General features: G+C 37.6%; 1 protein-coding gene across 1 annotated transcript in view; it reads left to right on the top strand.

The window, feature by feature from the left end:
• Positions 1–1,616: 1,616 nt before the first annotated feature.
• The window catches only part of Lrriq1 (leucine rich repeats and IQ motif containing 1), a 224,846-nt gene continuing 204,151 nt past the window's right edge, over positions 1,617–22,311 (top strand). Inside the window, exons 1-6 of the mRNA XM_055627895.1 lie at positions 1,617–1,757; positions 3,844–3,973; positions 5,289–5,380; positions 6,800–6,917; positions 8,389–8,612; positions 20,833–20,907. Coding sequence (XP_055483870.1) covers positions 1,617–1,757; positions 3,844–3,973; positions 5,289–5,380; positions 6,800–6,917; positions 8,389–8,612; positions 20,833–20,907 — 780 coding nt within the window. The remainder of the gene's footprint in view (positions 1,758–3,843; positions 3,974–5,288; positions 5,381–6,799; positions 6,918–8,388; positions 8,613–20,832; positions 20,908–22,311) is intronic.

Raw genomic sequence — 22,311 nt, 5'->3', positions numbered from 1 at the left:
ATGTCATGATGTTGTTCTTCCTACTTTATCAAGTACATTTTCCTGTTCTATACCATGGCCGACGAGGAGAGCCCCTTAAATCTTTTTCCTTGCCTGGCAGTTAAAGAGCTCAGGTGATTATTAGCCTGAAGTAGTCTAGAGCAGCTTACTGACACTAGGATCCTGATGAGAAAGTGCTTTTCTGTACATTTCTGTACATTCTGTACATTTACATATATGCTCAATTGTAAATTTAAATTTTCATTTTCTCAGGCAACACAGAAAATGGTTGTGAAATTTCTTGTGGGAAAGAAAGATAAGTGACGTCCACAGCCAGAGAGGCAAGTACAGGCTTTTATTTTCCCCTCTTAGCTTGTTAGATACTGGTTCATGTTGTCTGTAAGGAGAGAAGTTAAAAGGACGGTGAGGCAATACGTGAAAGGAGTACTGAGTGGGACATAGTTTAGTAGATGTCAAGTCTATTTTAGAGTATAGGAAGAACTCTTAGACCTTACTAAGAAGACACGCTCTCTCTCCTGTGACACTGTTTCTGGGGAGATATAAACAAAAGCCTACTCACCCCAGGGGATCTGTCGATGACAGACTAAATAAGGCTGCCAACAAAACCCAACTTGGTGAAACAGTGGGTTTTATTGGGCTTACTTACAGGAATAGGGCTGAGGAGCTATTTTTAGGACTAGAATGACTGAAAGGCAGCTGGGTCACCAAGAGCCCTCTCTACCATGGGTGAGAGCTCACAAACACTGGGAACATGAAGCACATTGAATGGCTGAAGGAAGCTCAAACAAGTAGGAAGGCTGGAAGGCTCCTTAGTGGTGAGAAGATCACTGGCTTAGGAGTCAGCATCTCTGAGTTAAGGTTCTGTCCCCATTATTCATTAGCATTTTGGCTTTAGATGATTAAGTAGATTTTTCAAACATTACTGTTCTTATGTAAACAGTTTCTTCTGAGGATCATCAATTGCATATTTATCCTCTAGTACATCGTCAGCCGAGGTCTAGAGTATCCTGAAGATCATTAGGGTGGTGGCGATAAAAGTGATGATGAGGATGGAAACACATATTGTAGTGTGATATATCCAGTTTAAGAAGTAAGGATTTAAGCACAGTAAAATTTATATTATATGCCAAATGTTATCTTTCAGGATGTGCCAAGTTAGGAAGTGCACATGGCTGTCTAGGGCAGAATTACTAGAATCTGGGCTCAGTAAATACAAAATTTCTCTCAGAAATAGAGTCTGGTTTTCCTCTTAGATGAATTTTAATTTCTATGTACTCAAACTGTTCAACTTTTTTTTGTGGGCTGTACTTGCAAAGACAATATTACCCTGAAATTTCTTAGTCGTTTTACATAAGAAAAGTCAATTCTGTGATTTTTCTGGAAGAAATGAAGGATAATAATAGTTTTGATCATCTTGTGGTCAAATATTTTTAAGAATGAGTGAGTAGTCAGGCACAGCAATGTTCTTTATCATAGAGAACTAGCCTCGTAAGGCGCCATAGAAGTGTGTCAAATTAAATGTCTAATGCATGTTGGGCTGTGTGACAAAGTAGAACCCATATTTTTTAGAGACATCAGATTATTTACCTTTAAGTTCTATTTTTTCATTAAGAATTATGGAGGACAGTGATGACAGTGATGCAAAGCTCAGAGAAGAAATAGAAGCTGAATTGGATAAAATCAGCATTTCTTCCTTGGAAAATGATGAGGTTGAAAATGATTCCGAATCAGAAACTGAGAGTGACAATAGTGATACTGTAAGTGTTTTGTCATAATCTTTTTCCTTTTTATGAGTTCACTGAGAATTTCACACAATGTATATTGATCATACTCATCCTCCAAGACTCCCCTTCCCCTCCCCTTACTGATCACCTATATGCCCTTTTTTAAAACCCCAAATGAACAATTTATGCTGCCCATATCGTCTTGGGCATGTGGTCTTCCACTGGCTCGAGTGTGGTCTGTTTAACAAGGGCCAGCCTCTTGAAAAACAATATTCTCCCTCTCTTAGCAGCCCTTAGGTCCCAATAGCTCTTTAGCTAGGGGTGAGACTTCATGACCACTTTTCCTCTCCATGCTGCTATTTCATCTGATGGGGCTTACACAGACCTTTTGCATACTGCCACAACTACAGTGAGTTCAGATGTGCAATCTCCCTGATGTGTGTGTGAAACACTCTTTAACGGTAGTCATACTCAGCCTCTGGCTCTTTCTGCTCCCATTTTTGCAAAGATCCCTGAGCCTTGAAAGGAGTGTTTTGTTTTTAAGCTTTGTTTTGTTGTTATTTGATTTAAAAGAGGTTTTTGATTCAATGTATTCTGATTATAATTTCCTTTCCCCTAATTCTTCCAAGTTCCTTCCCTCTTTAGCTGGCAGTCAAATTCACACCCTTTCTGTCTTTCCTTAGAAGACAAACAGACATCAAATATTAATAATAATTAAATAAGTTAAAACAAAAACAAGCAAACAAAAGAAAAAAGTTCCAAACAAAAAGAGCACAAAACAAATGTAGACACACACACACACACACACACACACACAGAGAGAGAGAGAGAGAGAGAGAGAGAGAGATCTTCTAAAAATACAAAATACAGTATTTACAGAGTACCTATAAAGTAAAAAGACTGTCTAAATGAAATATTATGAAACAAAGAACCTCCAAAGTTGCCATTGAGGTGTGTGTGTGTGTGTGTGTGTGTGTGTGTGTGTGTATGTGTGTGTGTCTGTGTTGCCCATCTACTACTGGGTATGGGCCCTGTGCTTAATAATGGTTTTTATCCCCCACTGAGACTATATCAGGGAGAATTTACTTTTCTTTTGTGAGTTGTTATTAATTAGAGACAGCTTCTGTATTAGGGATGAGGCTTTTGTCCATTTCTTTGCTCCGTGCCGTGACCCCATCTGGTGGAGAGCCATGCAGGCCCTATGAGTTTTACTATAAAGCTATAACAATAAAAACCAGCATGGCATAGAATCAGATCAGTGGAATCAAACTGATCAATGTTAAGCAATTGAATCAAATTGAAGACTCAGACATAACTGTATAAATCTATGGTGAACACCTGATTTTTTATTTTAAAAAAAATTTATAAATACATACTGGGGAAAAAAAGACAGGATCTTAAAAACGATGCTTGTCAAACTGAATGGCTGCATGTAGAAGAATCAAATAGATCCATACTTATTACCCTGCACAAAACTCAACTTCAAATCTATCAAAGACGTCAGCAGAGGATTTTGGTGGTTCTCCACAAACTGCTGACAAGGCTGAAGAAAATACCTACCTAACTCACTGAACATGAAGAATTCAAGCTGATGCCTATCGACAGCCTTCACCTCTATGAACTAGTGTTCTTAGTACTATAAGAAACTCTGCACATTACCAAAAAGGTAAACACCAACCCAGATACAAACTGTTTGATATATACTGATGACTTGCCTTCAAGGTATCCTGCTGTGGTAGTGGCACAAAGCTTATGGGAGTAACCGAACAGAATCTGATAGATTAAAGCCCAGTCCATGAGAGGAAACCCATTCCCAACACAGTTTAGGTAGCCAAGAACTTGAGTAGGCCAGGACCTAAGAGAACACTACATTTCTGCTAAAATTACTCCTAATGCCATTCTGCTATGGTCATAGATCAGTGCCTTTCCTAGCCACCATCTGAGAGGCTTCCTCCTGTGGCAGATGAGAACAAATACAGAGACTAAAAGCCAAAACATACGCAGAAAGTGAGAGACATTGCAACACTCGGTCATGTACATAGGTTATTAATATATTGATTACAGTACAAAGAGCACTATTATCTACTTAACCCTGTATTACTTGTTACTTAAATTTTAGGATTTTGCTGAATTGCCAGAGTCAGTTCTTCACTATATCAGCATCATAAAGAACAGGAGTAAATCCGCTGAAGAACTCATTCTTCAGGACTTAGAAGACAACACTGATGTCTTCAGTGAGTACATGGATTGTGCATAAGAAAGGGAGGCATTCTTTTGAATAACCCTCTTCGAGGGCCAGCTTCCACAATTAATAGCATAATTATTGATAAGACTGAAGAGATAGATACACAAATACATGCCACACATGTACACACATACATACACAACACATATACAAACACTGGCACACACAGCACACATACACACATATACACACAAACATACCACACATATACACACATACCACACACATACACACATATACACACATACATACACACACCCCACATACACACACACGTGCGCACATACTATAGAGATAATAATTTCTCTTGTAGCATCTTATTTCTGATTCAAAGCTCTTGTATCACAATCTGGGTCAATAAATGGAAACATCACCTGCTTGTCCTTATACATATATATGAAAATAAAAATGTGATTAAATCACAGAAAGTTAGTTTCAAAATAATTTGGTTGATGATATTACTGTCTTTCAGATTTTTACACTGTAATGCATGCCAAAAAGATCATGAATAAATATCAAAGAAGAAAAATAGCATATTTGGTAAAGTAAATGGGAAAAGTAAATCAGGTCCTCTGTAAAGGTGGTTTGCTATTAGAAAACACTGACAAAATTTAACATACTAATTGAATAAAGAAAATGAATGTAATTACATTTGAACTGATAATAAAAAGAAAATAAAATTTAATTAAATCTCATAAAATAAAATTAATATCATTCATCATGGTAATTTTAATATTTTTAAATAAATGTTTGTAGTAAAATTTTTTATTATATTATTCAAGATTCTGTTGCCAGTTTCTAGCAGATGGAATTGAGCCTTCATAGATTTCAAATCAAGGTGTCATTGTATGCTATGTATGTATACAATTTCCTTTGAAGTAAAGGACTCTATTTTGGAGGCAAGTTCCTTAAGACTCACGGTGTTCTACAGTGAGGCTCAGGATATTTTAAAGGTGGTTACTTAAGACTCAGGAAGTAACCAACCCCAAAGCTTTAGAAATTCCTAAAACTAACTAGACACTTCAGGCCCCTTAATATTGTATTGTCAGGCAAGTATGATTCTATATGCAAATAAAACAGTCTAGAATATGAAAAGTGATCGCAAGGCAGTGCTTCAGAAGTTTACTTTTATTTAACAAACACTAATAAATTTCTTACAACTTTTTATTTTATTTATTTTATTACAACTTTATTCTATAACATTACAGTTACTGATCAAGTTTGTTGAAAGAAATTACGATAGAGTTTAATGAAAAGGCTTGAGGTTTTGGCAAGTACTCTGATATTTGAAACTGTAGTTTTTGTTTTCCTTTTTCTAGGTTGCAGCTGTGGCACAGTGTCGAACAGTCCTATACACTGGAGGACAGGAACACCAGCTGAAGCTAAAGAAAATTCTGAGCAATTAGTGAAGGTATGCATGTAACACCTGAGTGAAAATACTGACTATTGCAGCTAGGACTGTGCTGTTTTCTCTTGCATCTTAGGATGTTAGTTTATTGACTTCAGTTTGATTATTTTAAACAAATAATTTTTGGTTCTGTGGTATCCTCTGATGTATTATATAAAACTACATACATTTCATTCCCTAAAAATGATTTGATCCATAAGTATTTAGCATTAAATGTTCATATGCACAGAACAGTAGAATGGTACTGCATTTATCATTTTTGGAGGAAAACACTGAATGTATTATAGTGCTTATTGATTTTCTTCTGAAAGAAGTATTTTGACAGAGGCTTGAAGTATTGCAGATAATCTTCAAGAGTAGATTTTTGTATTACTTTGGAAAGTAACACAGAAGAAAATTTTCTGGAAAGTAAAGACTAGCATTTTATAGACTGAAATCTCCCAAATGTATTTTGAAGAATGTCTTTTTTAAGGATATTATTATTATTATTATTATTATTATTATTATTATTATTATTTACAATTTCTTCAATTTGTATACTGGTTGCAGCCCCCTACCTCATTTTCTCCTGGTCCCAACCTCCCTCAATCTTCCTCCCCTATCTTTTTCCCTAGTCCACTGATAGTGAAAGTCCTCTTCCCCTACTGTATGACCCTAGCCTAGTCCCATCAGAACTGCCTGGATCCCCTTCCTCTGTGGGCTGGCTAGGTCACCCCACCAGGAAGAAGTTATCGAGGAGCAGGCAACTAAGTTCATGTCAGAGATTGTCTTTTCTCCCCTTACTAGGGAACCCACGTGGAGACTGAGCTGTTTATAAGGCTCTGAGCAGGTGTCTAGGTCCTCTTTCTGCATGGTTGAAGAATGTCTTTTAAAGATTTTCTTAGATTCAATTTCATTCAAAGTATCTCTTCTCTCTAGTCTCTTTCCCACCTTGTAATAGTAGATACATAACTTGAAAAATATTTTATATCCTTTTTACTTTCTTTTTGTTAGTACTCAGACTTGAAATACTAATTTTGAATTTTGTTGCTTCATTGCAGATGAATATTTTTAATTACAGTGGAGATATACAATTTGTCAAAACTATGTACAAAATTCAGGTTTAAGTAGATAATAGTTCTATTTGTGTAAACAATCACTAAAGGTAATAAAAATAGAAATTCATCAAAAGGTTAGGAAGAGATATTTTGAAGGGATTATTAAGCATATTAACTGACTTGTAGATTTATATTGATGACTTTCTTGGTAAAACTTTAAGAGGATAACATATTTATAAAGAAAATAATTATTAATGTATTTGAAAAGGTTTACAGTAAATAAAATTCTCAGTATATGTATTTAAACATTATTAAAATCATAATTTTACCCTATTCTGACTTTCCTTAATAATTAAATAATAAAGATATTCTTTTAACCTTTCAGATGTTAGCCACAATAGAAAAGGAAGAATTTATGAGAAATCTAACTCATCCTTCCAGGTCTGAGTCTGTTTCTGAACCTGTTGTTTTTGATACAGCCATGGATGAATATATTTTATCAGGTGGGCTACATTCTCAATTATATGTCTAAATATTTTTATATGACGTGCTATAGTGCATTGAAAATATTTTCTTTGAGATACTTGCAAATGTACAAATATACAAATTTTAAAAATTGAAAGTCATATTCCTTGCAATAAAATACTTGCAAGTTGAATTCAAGAATACTCCAAAAAAGTTATGAATTGTAGATGGATAGATTTGGAAATGATGTGATTGTTTTTTTCATTAGCTTTTAAAAAGTCATTCACATCATTTGGCTTCATTCCAAGGAGGCAGGGATGGTTCAACACATGTAAATCAAGATATGTAATTTACTATATAAGTAAACTCAAGGACAGAAATTACACAATCATTTCAGTTGATATGGAAAGGATATTTGAAAAACTCCATCATCCCTTCATGATAAATACTAATTTGAAACTAGGGATAGAAGGAATTTTTTTCAATATAATAAAGGTTGTCTGTGACAAACTGATAGCCATCATCATGTTAAATGTAAAAAAGTTTGAGACATTTTCATTACTATCCTAACAGACAAAGGTATCTACTCGATATAACTCTTAAAGTCGTACCTAGAGTAATAAGGGAAGAAAAGAAAATGAAAGGGACTTAATTAGGAAAAGAATAAGTTAAAACATCTCCATTTGCAGAGTACATGATTCTATACATAAGAGGCCCCAAAGACAGCATGAGAAATCTTCTACACCTGACAAACATATTCAGGAAAGTGTCGGGTTACAAATTTAACATACCCAAAGCAATACCTTTCGGGTGTACCACCAAGACAGACAAAGAAAGAAACCAGCTGCAGGAATCTCTTTAGGAAGGGTGGACTAGAGTGGATGGGGACAGGAACAGGAGGGATTAGGTTGAGGGAGAAGGGGATGAGCCAGGACTGGGAGTATTCCAGGGGAAAGGTAGAAACTTAGGGTGATGGAATCTCTCTGCAATTTATGAGGGTGACCATAGCTAAGACTTCTAATAGCAGGCAGTACAGAGGAAGAACCAGACCAGACATCCTGCAGGCAAGATGTCCAGAGGAGGGATTGGGACAAAAACCCGGCAACAAAACCTTTAAATCCCTGTCAAAATTGCAATGTAATTCTCCATAGAAATTTTTCTTTAAAAAAAAATCTTAAAATCCATATGAAAACAAAAAAAAAAAATCCAGTTAAGAGAGACAATCATGAGCAATATCTCCTAACTGTACCACTTAACTTCATATACACAAAATATTAATGTAAATTTTAGAAAATATTTTGAGGAAAGTTATTTGATCTCCTCATTGACAGTAATAGAATTTCTGCATACAATCAGATGTTATCACTTATGTCCAAAGTTGGATGACTGCTGTCATCGATTCACATTTAGAAAATGTATAACCATTTGCTTTATTCATATGCTTTACATTGCATTCATAATTATAAAATTGATTAGTATGATAGGTTTTGTTTCTCTGAATGAATGCAGATGATGCTGATTTGAATTTTGGATACTTTGAAGTAGAAGAAAGATGTAGAAAGTCTTTTGAGGCTTGGCAGGACAAACAAAAAGAACTAGAAAAAAAAGACAAAGAAATACTTGAAGCTCAGAGTTATATAGAAAAACAGAAATTTCAAGAAGATGATGAAAAGAGACATTGCTGGATGAAGCAGTTTGAAGTTGAAAAGAAAAAATTAGAGAGTCTTCAGAAGGTATAGTATTTCCATCTCTTACTGGATACTCGGCCAAACCTGTTTTTTTTTTTTTTTTTTTCTCTCTCTCCATCATTACCCCTTAAATGTTATTTGACATCACCTATAGCTACCACTGATCAGTACCAGCCTATATAAAAACACAAATCTAACTTTATAACTTTCCTATTCATACTCCATGCTACAAATACATTTAAAGCTGAATGTATGGTGTTTTTCCTGAGTTGTGGTCCTCCAATAATCCTAATTAAGTGATTCCTAATAAAAAGCTGATATGAACAATTTTTTACTCTTTCCTATTTTTCTGCTTTCCACCCTTTAATAATTATATTGTCCACCCTTGTGTTCAGTTTTCTTATATAGTCAAGCTTTTCTAGTGACTGAGAATTTTTGCTATTTGATCATTTGCTTTCTATTTGATCTTTTGCTTTCTATTTGATCTTCTATCTTTGGCTGTACTGAGTCTTCCAATTCATCTACCAAACTGCTGTCATTGGAATAGTTTAATATATTTTTTCTTTTTTTTAACCTTTATTAATTACACTTTATTCATTTTGTATCCCCCCATAAGCCCCTCACTCCTCCCCTCCTAGTCCCACCCTCCCCCCCTTTCTGCATGAATGCCCCTTCCCAAGTCCACTGATGGGAGAGGTCCTCCTCTCCTTCTTTCTGATCTTAGTCTTTCAGTTCTCATCAGAAGTGGCTGCATTGTCAGGGTTCTAGGTTATCTCCATGAATGGTCCTTGGTTGGAGTATGAGTCTCTGGGAAGTTCCCTGTGTTCAAATTTTCTTGTTTTGTTTCTCTCCTTTTGGAGTTCCTGTCCTCTCCAGCTCTTACTATTTCCCACTTCTTACCTAAAATTCCATTCACTCTGCCTGACAGTTGGCCATCAGGCTCAGCATCTGCTTTGACAGCCTGCACTGCAGAGGCTTTCAGAGGCCCTCTGTGGCAGGTTCCTAGTATGTTTCCTGTTTTCTTCTTCTGGCTTTCAGAGGCGCTCTGTAGCAGGTTCCTAGGTTGTTTCTTGTTTTCTTTTTCTTCTGATGTCCATCCTCTTTGCCTTTCAGGATGGGGATTGAACATTTTTAGTTAGGGTCCTCTCTTTTGCTTAGTTTGTTTAGATGTACAGATTTTAGTGGGTTTATTCTATGTTGTATATGAGTGAGTATTTACCATGTGTCTTTTTGCTTCTGGGACAACTCACTCAGGATGATCCTTTCCAGGTCCCACCATTTACCTGCAAATTTTGTGATTTCCTTATTTTTCATTGCAGAGTAATACTCCATTGTATAGATGTACCACAGTTTCTGCATCCATTCTTCAGTTGAGGGGCATCTGGGCTGTTTCCAGCTTCTGGCTATTACAAACAAAGCTGCTACAAACATGGTTGAGCAAATGTCCTTTTTGTGTACTTGAGCCTCTTTTGGGTATATGCCTAGGAGTGGTATGGCTGGATCTTGAGGAAGCGCTATTCCTAGTTGTCTGAGAAAGCGCCAGATTGATTTCCAGAGTGTACAAGTTAGTTTCCAGAGTTGTACAAGTTTACATTCCCACCAGCAGTGCCGAAGGGTTCCCCTTTCTCCACAACCTCTCCAGCATGTGTTATCACTTGAGTTTTTGATCTTGGCCATTCTGATGGGTGTAAGGTGAAATCTCAGGGTTGTTTTGATTTGCGTTTCCCTAATGGCTAATGAGGTTGAGCATTTCTTTAAGTGCTTCTCTGCCATTCGATATTCCTCTACAGAGAATTCTCTCTTTAGCTCTGTTCCCCATTTTTTAAGTGGATTACTTAATTTGCTGCTTTTCAGCTTCTTTAGTTCTTTATATATACTGGATATGAGTCCTTTGACAGATAAAGAGTTGGTGAAGATTCTTTCCCAATCTGTAGGCAGTCGCTTTGTTTTGATGTAGGTATCCTTTGCTTTACAGAAGCTTTTCAGTTTCAGGAGGTCCCATTTATTGATTTTTGGCTCTCAGAGCCTGTGCTGTTGGTGTTCTGTTCAGGAAGTTCTCTCCTGTACCAATGAGTTCTAGGGTATTCCCCACTTTTTTTTCTAGCCGATTTAATGTGTCTGGTTTTATGTTGAGGTCTTTGATCCACTTGGACTTCAGTTTTGTGCAGGGTGATAAATATGGATCTATTTTCATTTTTCTACATGTAGACATCCAGTTGGACCAGCACCATTTGTTGAAGATGCTGTCTTTTTTCCATTGTATGGTTTGGCATCTTTGTCAAAAATCAGGTGTCCGTAAGTGTGTGGGTTTATTTCTGGGTCTTCTGTTCGATTCCATTGATCCACCATTCTGTTTCTATGCCAGTACCATGCAGTTTTTATAACTGTTGCTCTATAGTACAGCTTGAGATCAGGGATGGAGATACCTCCAGAAGATCTTTTATTGTAGAGGATTGTTTTAGCAATTCTCGGTTTCTTGTTATTCCATACGAAGTTGAGAATTTTTCTTTCCAGGTCTGTAAAGAATTGTGTTGGCAATTTGATGGGAATTGCATTAAATCTGTAGATTGCTTTTAGTAAGATGGCCATTTTTACTAAGTTACTCCTGCCAAGCCATGAGCATGGGAGATCTTTTCATATTCTCATATCTTCTTCTAATTCTTTCTTCAGAGACTTGAAATTTTTTCCATACAAGTCTTTGACTTGCTTGGTTAGGGTTACACCAAAGTACTTTATGTCATTTGTGGCTACTGTAAAGGGTGTTGTTTCTCTAATTTCTTTCTCAGCCCTTTTGTCTTTTGTATACAGGAGGGCTACTGACTTTTTTGAGTTAATTTAGTATCCAGCCACTTTGCTGAAGGTGTTTATCAGCTGTAGGAGTTCCCTGGTAGAGTTTTTGGGGTCACTCATGCATACTATCATATCATCTGCAAATAGTGATAATTTGACTTCTTCCTTTCCCATCTGTATCCCCTTGATCTCCTTCAACTGTATTATTGCACTAGCAAGGACTTCCAGCACTATGTTGAAGAGATATGGAGAGAGTGGGAAGCCTTGTCCTGTCCCTGGTTTCAGTGGGATTGATTTAAGTTTCTCTCCATTCAGTTTGATGTTGGCTATAGGTTTGCTGTATATTGCCTTTACTATGTTTAGATATGTGCCTTGTATCCCTGCTCTCTCCAATACTTTAAACATGAATGGATGTTGGATTTTGTCAAATGCTTTTTCAGCATCTAGGGAGATTATCATGTGGTTTTTTTCTTTCAGTTTGTTAATATGGTGGATCACATTGATGGATTTCTGTATATTGGACCACCCCTGCATACCTGGGATGAAGCCTACTTGGTCATAGTGGATAATATCTTTGATGTGTTCTTGGATTTGGTTTGCAAGTATTTTGTTAAGTATTTTTGCATCAATGTTCATAAGGGAGATTGGCCTGAAATTCTCTTCCTTTGTTGAGTCTTTGTGAGGTTTAGGTACCAAGGTGACTGTGGCTTCATAGAATGAGTTTGGTAATATTCCTTCTGTTTCTATTTTGTGGAATAGTTTGAATAGAATTGGAGTTAGCTCTTCTTTGAAGGTCTGGTAGAATTCTGCGCTGAAGCCATCTGGTCCTGGGCTTTTTTTGGATGGGAGACTTTTGATGATTGCTTCTATTTCTTTGGGGGATATAGGACTATTTAATTGATTTGCCTGGTCCTGATTCAGCTTTGGTAGGTCAAATCGATCAAGAAAATTGTCCATTTTATTTAGATTTTCAAATTTTGTTGAGTATAGACTTTTGAAGTAAGTCCTAATGATTGTTTGGATTTCCTCAGTGTTTGTGGTTATGTCCCCCTTTTCATTTCTGATTTTGTTGATTTGGGTGGTGTCTCTCTGCTTTTTAGTTAGCTTGGCTAAGGGTTTGTCGATCTTGTTGATTTTCTCAATAAACCAGCTCTTGGTTTCATTGATTCTTTGAATTGTTTTATTTGTTTCTAATTGATTGATTTCAGCCCTGAGTTTGATTATTTCCAGCCGTCTACTCCATTTGGTGTGTCTGCTTCTTCTTTTTCTAGGGTTTTTAAGTGGGCCATTAAGTTGCTTGAATGAGCTGTCTCGAATTTCTTCTTGAAGGCACTTAGTGCTATGAACTTTCATCTTAGCATTGCTTTCATTGTGTCCCACTAGGTTGGGTATGTTGGGTCTTCAATTTCATTGAGTTCTAGAAAGGCTTTAATTTCTTTCTTTATTTCTTCCCTTACCCAGCTGTCATTTAGTAACACGTTGTTCAGTTTCCATGTGTGTGTAGGCTTTTTGCTATTTCTGTTGTTGCTGAAGTCCAGCTTTATTCCATGGTGATCAGACAGGATACAAGGGATTATTTCAGTCTTCTTGAGGCTTGCTTTGTGACCAACTATATGGTCTATTTTGGAGAAGGTTCCATGAGGTGCTGTGAAGAATGTAAATTCTTTTGTGTTTGGGTGTAAAGTTCTGTAAATGTCTGTGAGGTCCATTTGATTCATGACCTCTGTCAGAGATATTGTTTCTTTGTTTAATTTCTGTTTTGTTGACCTGTCCTTTGTTGAGAGTGGGGTGTTGAAGTCTCCCACTATTAATGTGTGAGGATCTATATGTGGTTTAAATTTTATCAATGTTTCTTTTACAAATGTGGGTGCTCTTGTATTTGGGGCATAGATGTTCAGGATTGTGATGTCTTCTTGGATCAAGGGAATTTTCCCTTGATGAGTATGAAGTGTCCTTCCTCATCTCTTTTTATTAATTTTGGTTGAAAGTCTATTTTATCAGATATTAGAATGGCTACTCCTGCTTGTTTCTTGGGTCCATTTGCTTGGAAAGTCATCTTCCAACCTTTTACCCTCAGGTAATGTCTATCTTTGTGTCTTAGGTGTGTTTCTTGTATGCAACAGATTGCTGGGTTTTGTTTACGTATCCATTCTGTTAATCTGTGTCTTTTTACTGGAGAGTTGAGTCAATTGATGTTGAGAGAGATTAATGACCAGTGGCTGTTAGATCCTTTGATTTTGATGTTGGCTGTGTTCATAAGGTTGTGTGCTTGGTTGCTTTTTGTTTTGCTGTAGTAAGGTTAATTATTTCCTGTGTGTTTTTGACAGAAGCTAATTTTCTTGGGTTGTATTTTCCCTTCCATTGTCTTCTGTAATGCTGGATTTGTGTGTAGGTATTGTTGAAATTTGTTTTTGTCATTGAATATCTTGTTTTCTCCGTCTATGAGGACTGAGAGTTCTGCAGGGTATAGTAGCCTGGGTTGACATCTGTGTTCTCCTAGGGTCTGCATGATATCTGTCCAGGCCCTTCTGGCTTTCATAGTTTCTGTTGAAAAGTCAGGTGTGATTCTAATGGGTTTGCCGTTATATGTTACTTGGCCTTTTTCCCTTGCAGCTTTTAGTATTTTTTCTTTGTTCTGTATACTTACTGTTTTGATATTATTTGGCGGGAGGATTTTCTTTTCTGGTCAAATTTGTTGGGTGTTCTGTAGGCCTCATGTATCCTTATTGGCTTCTCTTTTAACTTGGGGAAATTTTCTTCAATGATTTTGTTGAAAATATTTTCTGGGCCTTGGAGAAGGAGTCTTCTTTTTCTTGTATACCTATTATTCTTAGGTTTTGTCTTTTCATATTGTCTTGGATTTCTTGGATGGTCTGTGTCAGGAATTTTTTGGATTTAACATTTATGGACAGATACATCAATTTCTTCCATGGTATCTTCTACACCTGAGATTCTTTCTTCCATCTCTTGTAGTCTGTTGGTTATGGTTACCTCTGTAGTTCCTGTTTTCTTCCCTAAATTCTTCTTCTCCATTATTTCCTCCATTTGTGTTTTCTTTAATTTTTCTAGTTCTATCTTCAGGTCTTGAGTTGTTTTGTTTACTTCCTTCACCTGTCTGATTGTATTTTCCTCTTTTTCTTTTAGTTCCTTCAACTCTGTTTCTTTTATTTCTTTCAGTGATTTAATTATTTCTTATCTGAAGGCCGAAAACTCTTTGGCTGCAACTTCCCATATTTCTTCACGGATAGCCATAATCTGCTTATCTTTAACTTCCTCCATTTCTTTATGAATAGCCATGATCTGTTTAGTTTTATCTTCTTCTAATTCTTTACGTATTTTATTTGTTTCCTCTATTATCCTCTTCATCAGCATAGATGTAAGGTCATCTTCTTAATTTTCTATTATGCTGTGTTGTCCTGGGCTGTTTGCCCCTGGATGGCTGGGTTCTGGAGATGCCATATTGCTCTGTCTTTTTTTGGTTGAGCCTTTACGCTGACCTCTACCCATTGGGCTGATTTAGGTGTTGGCTGTTAGTTTCTGTGCTTCCTGGAGTCCTGAGGTAGGGAGAATCCCTTTGGCTGGAAGATGATTTTTCCTGAAGGAGTCCTCCTCTGCTTTTTGGTTATGGTCACTGTATGGCCAGTGTTTCTCAGGAATTGCTACTGCTCACCTCAGGTGTATAGCCCTGAGTAGTAGCTGTGGTCTTTGTTAGGCGGTGGGTGGGGGAGCTCCTGTTACCCATAGAAGTTCTCAAGACAACTGCCCCACTGCTGGGTTTCTCGTTATAAATTTATTGAGCTGCTGCTGTTACAGTTTTCCAGGTACAGTCCTCTTGAAGAACCTGCTGATTCCCTAGCTGTGGGGTTTTCTCTCCCAACAGGGAAACTCAGTCTGTTATCCTGGGGCACACAGTTCTGTCTGGGAAAATGAAAGGTGCGCCCAGAAAGTCTCTGGGCCATCCAGTGCTCCACTCTGGGCCTGGAGAATGTGCACCTAGGTTGAGTTGGTGCCTGGGGGCACCACTCTGGTCTGGAGGCTGGGTGCCTCACTCTGGACCAGAAGCCGTGTGTCCCTGTGTGGGATGGCGGCTGCAGGAACTGCTCTGGTGCAGACTCTGTGGGTGCAGCTCCCTTTAAAGACCAGAGATTCCCATAGTTTTGTCAGTCTAGCTAGGGATAACTGGTTGATCCTTGGCACAGTATATGAGGGCTGTTGTAATGGCACTCTGGCTTTTGTAGGTCTGAGGATGCAGCTGTGTGCCCCAGTGCCCTAGGGGTACTCAATAATGGCCGCTAAGCACAGCGCTCCTGCCTGCATTAGAAAGCTAGAGCCTAGAGTCTGCGTGAATCCAGAAAGTCTTTTGGTGCTGGGTGTCCTGAGCGTTAGACCTGATGATTCCCCCTGCTGGGGGTTTCCTCCTGCCAGAGACACCCAGTCTTTACTTTAGGGACCGCTGTTCTGTCTGGGGTGGCGAGTAGAACCCACAGGCACAGACGTCCGCCCGTGGCTCCTCCTTTCTGGCCTTTGGGAGCCTGGGCGTCTGCCTAAACTGGATAATTTTGCCAAGACCTTTTCAGGGTGGGGGTGTCGGCTGAGTGCTCTGAGATCAGACCAGCCGTTTCCCTCCCTGTGGGTTTGCACCTGACAGTGAAACTCATTCTGTGGTGCCCTAGAGCCCTGGTGCCCTGGTGCCCTGGGGCCCACAGTTCTACCTGAGGCGGTGAATCAGGAGCATAGCCAGGGATTGCTCTGTGCAGGCACCTAGTTCCCCGGCTCTGGCTCCGGGCTGGCTCCTGGGGCACCCACGGAACCCGAGTCTTTTCCAGGGGATGTCTGGGTGACCTAAGGTCGGTCCCAATCGTTTCCTGTTCCGTGGGTTTATCTCTCGACTGAAAAATCCAGTCTTTGATGTTCTGGGCCCACAGTTCAGTCTGAGACAGTGACCAGATCACGCTGGCGTGTAGCTCTGGGCTGGCGACCAAGTGCCTGGCAGAACCAGGATCTCTTCCACGGTTTAGCCAGGTGAGTTAAAGCTGATTGAATCCCCCACCATGGGGTATCCTCTCACCTGTGAAACACAATCACTTTTGTTTTATGGCCACGAGTTCTGATTGCTGGTCACTGTGCCAATCCTGCTGTGCTGCTGCTCAGAATGAGAGTCCTCCTGGCGCCACCATCTTGCCCCACCCGTAATATGTTTTTTATTTATTACAATTTATTCACTTTGCATCTCTGCTGTAGCCCCTTCCCAATATGCCCTTCTTTCCCCTTTCCCCCCATGCCCCTCCCACAGTCCACACAGGGGAGGTCCTCCTCCCCTTCCATCTGACTCTAGCCTATCAGGTCTCAGCAGGACTGTCTGCATTGTCTTCCTCCGTGGCCTTCTAAGGCTGCTCCCCACTCCAGAGTAGGTGATCAAAAAGCCAGCCACTGAGTTTATGTCAGAGACTGTCCAGGTTTTCCTTACTAGGGAAGAAAAAGGAATATTTTTAATGTTAATTTAAGTTCATATCCAGTGGAAAGATACCATCACTAATAAAGTTTTAAAGAAATTCTCATTTTTAATATCTTTATAAATCTATTTATTTATTGAAAACAGATTTTTTAATATATCTTCTGATATGGTTTCACATCCTCCAGCTCTGCTCAGTTTCTCCGACATCCCCTTCCATCTGGATCCATACCCTTTCTGTCTTTAATTAAAAGACAAGCAGACATATAAAAATAATAATAAAACAAAATTATATAACACAGAACCCAACAAGTCAGAATAGGCTAAAACAAACAAAAAATAAAAAGAGCCCAAGAAAAAGCACAGGAAACATGCACTCAATCACACACATAGGAAACCCATAAAAACATATAACTAGAAGCCATAGTACAAACACCAAGGAAAAAATACTACTACTAACTGTATTATTGTTATTATACAATTATAAAATATATAAAATTATTATAATAAAAGCTCTGATGTAATGTTAAGAAACAAAGAACCTCAAAAGATGCCTTTGAGTTCATCTTGTGTTTGCCATCTACTACTTGGCTTAATCTTAATAGTAGTTTGCTTTCCCCAGTGAAATTTCTTTGGAGAAAATTAATGGTTATTTGCAAGTAGTTACCAACTGGACATAGATTCTGGGTTAGGGAGGGGTGCTGTGTCTACCTCTCCGTGCAGGAACCCCATCTGGTACAAACCTCTGCAGGCCTCTGCATGCAGCCACTGTTTCTTTAAGTTCATAAATGCTTCAGCCTATGATTTCTTGGTGTTTTTCATCCTCTCTTGCTATTATAATCTTTCTTCTTTCTCTTCTATAGAGTGCTCTGATACCTTAAGGGAGGAGGGAGTTGAGAAGGACATCCCTTTAAGGGCTCTCACTCACTGGGTTTGATCTGACTGCACATCTGCTGCAGGAAGAGACCATTCTAATAATGGATGTGCAAGACACAAATTGATTGAATGTATCAGAATGTGGCCAGGAGTCATTTTATTGCTATCTTTCTTTAACATAGCAGTATTATTTGATTTCTTCTAGTCCCTGGCATAGGTAGGCTTAGGTTTTTAGACTTCCAAATACCACTGGGTATGGACAAATTATATGTAATGGAGTAGACGATACAAATCAGTTATTGATTGGTAAACTTTGTGTCATTATTGTACTTGTATATCTTGCAGAATTATAGTTGTGTTGGTCTTTACCTTTCTCCTTTGGTAGTATGCAGAGTACCTTCTTGTACAATCATTAACAATAGTCTGTGAAGGATCTAGGTAGGTACCAGCTGTCCTCTTCATGCTTAATGACTTAAGTAGGTATTGTCTTCAGCATCAGCCTATAGAGAGCCACTAAAAGGCTTAGCAATAGCCTGGGCTGGGAGGGGACGTCCAGGGGACCGCTTTGGCCAAGAATATGAACTGGAAGCTTCATTTGTTGATTAGATATGTCCAGTTGAGTCTGTTTCTGATGATTTCAGTTAGCTAGCACTCATACATGTATATATATTGTAAAACTTCAACTTATTAAGTTACCATACCAACCCTCAAATGGCCTTAATTTTAGCCATCTTTCCCCATATTCACTTCTTCACCCCCTTCTTTGCTCTCTCTCGCATTAGATCACTCATTACAGTCTACAGCCTCATATATCCATAACTATTTTATTCTCTTCTTCCTAGGTTGATCCATCCCTCTCCCTAGTCCCTTACTCTATACCAAACCCTTGGGTTCTGTGGATTGTAGCTTGCTTATTGAAGACTTAACAGCAATCATCCACATAAAAGCAAATACGTATCATATATCTTTCTGGGACTGGGTTAACATCAGAATGATTTTATGTAGCTCCATCCATTTGCCTTTGAATTTCATAATTTTATTTTCCTAACAAATGAGTAATATTTCGTTGTGTAAGTGTACCACATTTTGTTTATTCATTCAGCCCTTGATGGACATATAGGCTGTTTCCAATTTTTGCTTATTATGAATAAGGAAGAAATGAACACGGTTGAGCACATGTGTCTTTGTAGAAGGATGAAGCATTCTTGGAGTTTGTGCCCAAAGTGGTACTGTTGGATGTTGAGCTTGTTTGACTCCCAGCTTCTTGAGAAATTGCCACACTGATTTCCATAGGGACTGTACATGTTTGCACTCCCACCAGCGGTGGATGAGTATTGCTCTTACTCCACACCCTTGTCTGCATGTGCTGTCTTTTGTTTTATTGATCCTGCCATTCTGCCTGTTGTTGAGATAAGAAAGACACACAGGGTATATATTCACTCATAAATGGATAGTAGACATATTATATAGGATAAACATACTAAAATCTGTACACCTAAAGAAACTAATCAAGAAGGAAGACTCTGGCTAAGAGGCTCAATCCCCTTTCAGAAAGGCAAAAAGGATAGACATCAGAAGAGGGAGAAAACAGGGAACAGGACAGAAGCCTGCCACATAGAGCCTCTGAAGGCCTCTACCCTGCAGGGTATCAAAGCAGATGCTGAGACTTATGGCCAACCTTTGGGCAGAGTGCAGGGAATCCTATGAAAGAAGTGGGAGATAGTAAGACCTGGAGAGGACAAGAATATCAGGACCAAAAAAAATCTAGACACAGGGGACTTTTCTGAGACTGATACTCTAATCAAGGACCATTCTTGGAGATAACCTAGAACCCCTGCACAGATGTAGCCCATGGCAATTCAGTGTCCAAGTGGGTTCCATAGTAATGGAAACAGGGACTGTCTCTGACGTGACTGATTGGCCTGCTCTTTGATCACCTCCCTCTGAGGGAGGAGCAGCCTTACCAGGTCACAGAGACAATGCAGCCACTCCTGATGAGATCTGATAGACTAGGATCAGAAAGAAGGGGAGGAAGACCAACCCCTATCAGTGGGCTGGGGAGGGGCAAGGATAGAGAAGGGGAAGGAAAGGTAGGATTGGAAAGGAAGGAGGGAGGGAGCTACAGGGGGGATACAAAGTGAATAAATTGTAATTAATTAAAAAAAATCCCAAAGTAGTTTGATTTACATTTTCCTGATTATTGAGGATGTTATGCATTCTCTTTTTAGTTCTGTGTCCCATTTTGTTTGTTGCTTGTTTTTTTTTTTTTTTTTTTTTTTTTTTTTCCTCCGGCTTCTTTTTTACTCATTTTCCTCCTTCCTTTGCCTCCTTCAACAAATTCTACTTATGTGCACCATCACAAACAGCCTTTACTCTATTTTTAACCTGGGTTATTTTCTTAATATAGATATTTTTTAGTTCTTTACATATTTCAGATGTTAACTCTCTATTGAATGAGTGGTTGGTAAAACTCTATTCCCATCTGTAGGGTGCCACTTTGAACAAAAGCTTTGTAGTTTTGTGAGCTCCAATTTATTAATTTTTGTTCTTAGTACCTATGCTATGTTCTGTTCAGAAAGTCTTTTCCTGTGCCAATAAGTTCAAGACTATTTCCCCAATTTCTTTTCTATCTGATTAGATATATTTGACCTTAAGTTGAGGTCTTAGATCCATTTGGAATTTAGTTTTGTGCAGAATGTTGAGTATGGATCTATTTTCATTCTTCTTACAAGCAGCCATCCGGATTGACCAGCATAATTTGCTGAAAACACTATTTTCCTTAATGTATTAATGGCATCTTTATCAAAAAACGACTGTCCATAGGTGTGTGAACTCATTTCTTGGTTTTCAATTTGATTTCATTGATCAACATATCTACTTTTGTGCAAAAAAAAAAATGCTGTTTTTATTACTATAGCTCTGTAGTTTGTAATACAATATAAGATGTTGAATAATGATGCCTCCAGCAGTTCTTATAAGACTCTGGAGTGTTTCAGCCATCTTAGACTTTCATTACTAATAACTGAGAACTCAGGGTGATTGTCACACTTGAAATCTATTTATAAATGTGTTGAAAGAAACTGATACAAATGAATATGTCCTTTGATATTTGAATTTAATAATATTCTGATGTTTTTCTACTTTCAGCAAGATCAGGACAAAATGAATGATGAAATCCAGAAGGAAGAGAAAATGTGGAAGGAAAAATACAGACAGCATCAGGTATATGTTTGTTGTTTTGTATTCATATACTGTTATTCTCCATTTGAAGTAAATTGTTATACTTTTTAAAATATTGAACATAGTAAGATAATGTTGCCTATATGGTATGGAATTTAACTTATTTCAATCTCAGAAATTTGTTAATCTTAGAAATATTCATTGAAGAAAAATATCCTAAAAATACAAAGGTAGCTCAATGACTGTATCTTTATGAAGTTGAAATTTAAAGTTTTTTAAGTTTTAATGTAATTGTAGTATTAGAAAAATTTCATAATATTTGAAGATCTGAAGAAGCATTATTGTATTTTGACACAATTACTTGAGTGTGTTAAAGAGTTTTGAATTCAAGGTAAGATGGTTATCATAAATATTTCATTTTACATTTTTGTTTGACCCCATAAATTTTATATAAATTTACCTAAGCATTTACAAACATAAAATAGATAAAATTTCCCATTTCAGTCTTCAATATAGAGTAGATAAGTTACTGTTTTTCAGTTGAATATTGCTTTCTTTCTTTATATTTCTTTTGAATCTTCTTCTGGTTATGCAGTCCCTGAAAATATAGGTCTGTAGTATATATGTATATAAGTCTGTCTATATGTATATATATATGTAAAATTCACTGTAAATATAATAGAAAAATTCATTTGAGTGAAAAGAAGAAAATACATAATTACAAATGACATGCCATTGAAATGTTTGATAAGATGGGTTATTAAAATGACCATAACTCTCATTCAGTAACCAAATAATTATACAACTAATGTATAAAGAACATTTAGAATCTATCATAAAGTACTAAGTGTATATTTTATGAAATTTAAATGTGAACATTAAAACTTCATGATTGAGTGTGACAATATATTGGATATATAATGAGGCATTTGTGAAGCAGAGAGAGTTTAACAGGAAATACATAAAGTGTTGAACAGAGAGGACAAGAAAATAGGCAAAGTAGAAGACTGCCTAGGAGACACCTGTGAAAGGATCTAATTCTTCATTAGAGTAATCTTGAAAGGAGAGAGTGTGATTCTGAAGACATGGGTAAGAGCATAATGATCAAGGGTGGTTGATTTCTTTCTTTTCTTCAATATTAATTGACTGATTGATTGATTGATTGATTTTTGAAACAGTATTTTTCTGTGTAGCCCTGACTGTCTTGGAACTCATTCTGTAGACCAGGCTAGCTTTGAAATCAGAGATCCACCTGTTTCTGTCTCCCTTATGCTGGGATTAAAGGTTCATGTCATCACCATATGACAAGGGGGGGGGGTTCAAATGTCATTTTAAAATGTACATTCAAAGATTGTGATTCTCAAGTAGCAATTGCTAATGTGAAAATCACACCTGGACTATGTAGTGCAATTACATTTGGGTCATAGAACTAAGGAAACTTTAGAA

Source organism: Psammomys obesus, unplaced genomic scaffold, assembly GCF_907164565.1.
Source record: "Psammomys obesus unplaced genomic scaffold, mPsaObe1.curated_primary_1811, whole genome shotgun sequence".
Classification (NCBI taxonomy): Eukaryota; Metazoa; Chordata; class Mammalia; order Rodentia; family Muridae; genus Psammomys; species Psammomys obesus.
This window is presented reverse-complemented; position numbering and strand designations above follow the sequence as displayed.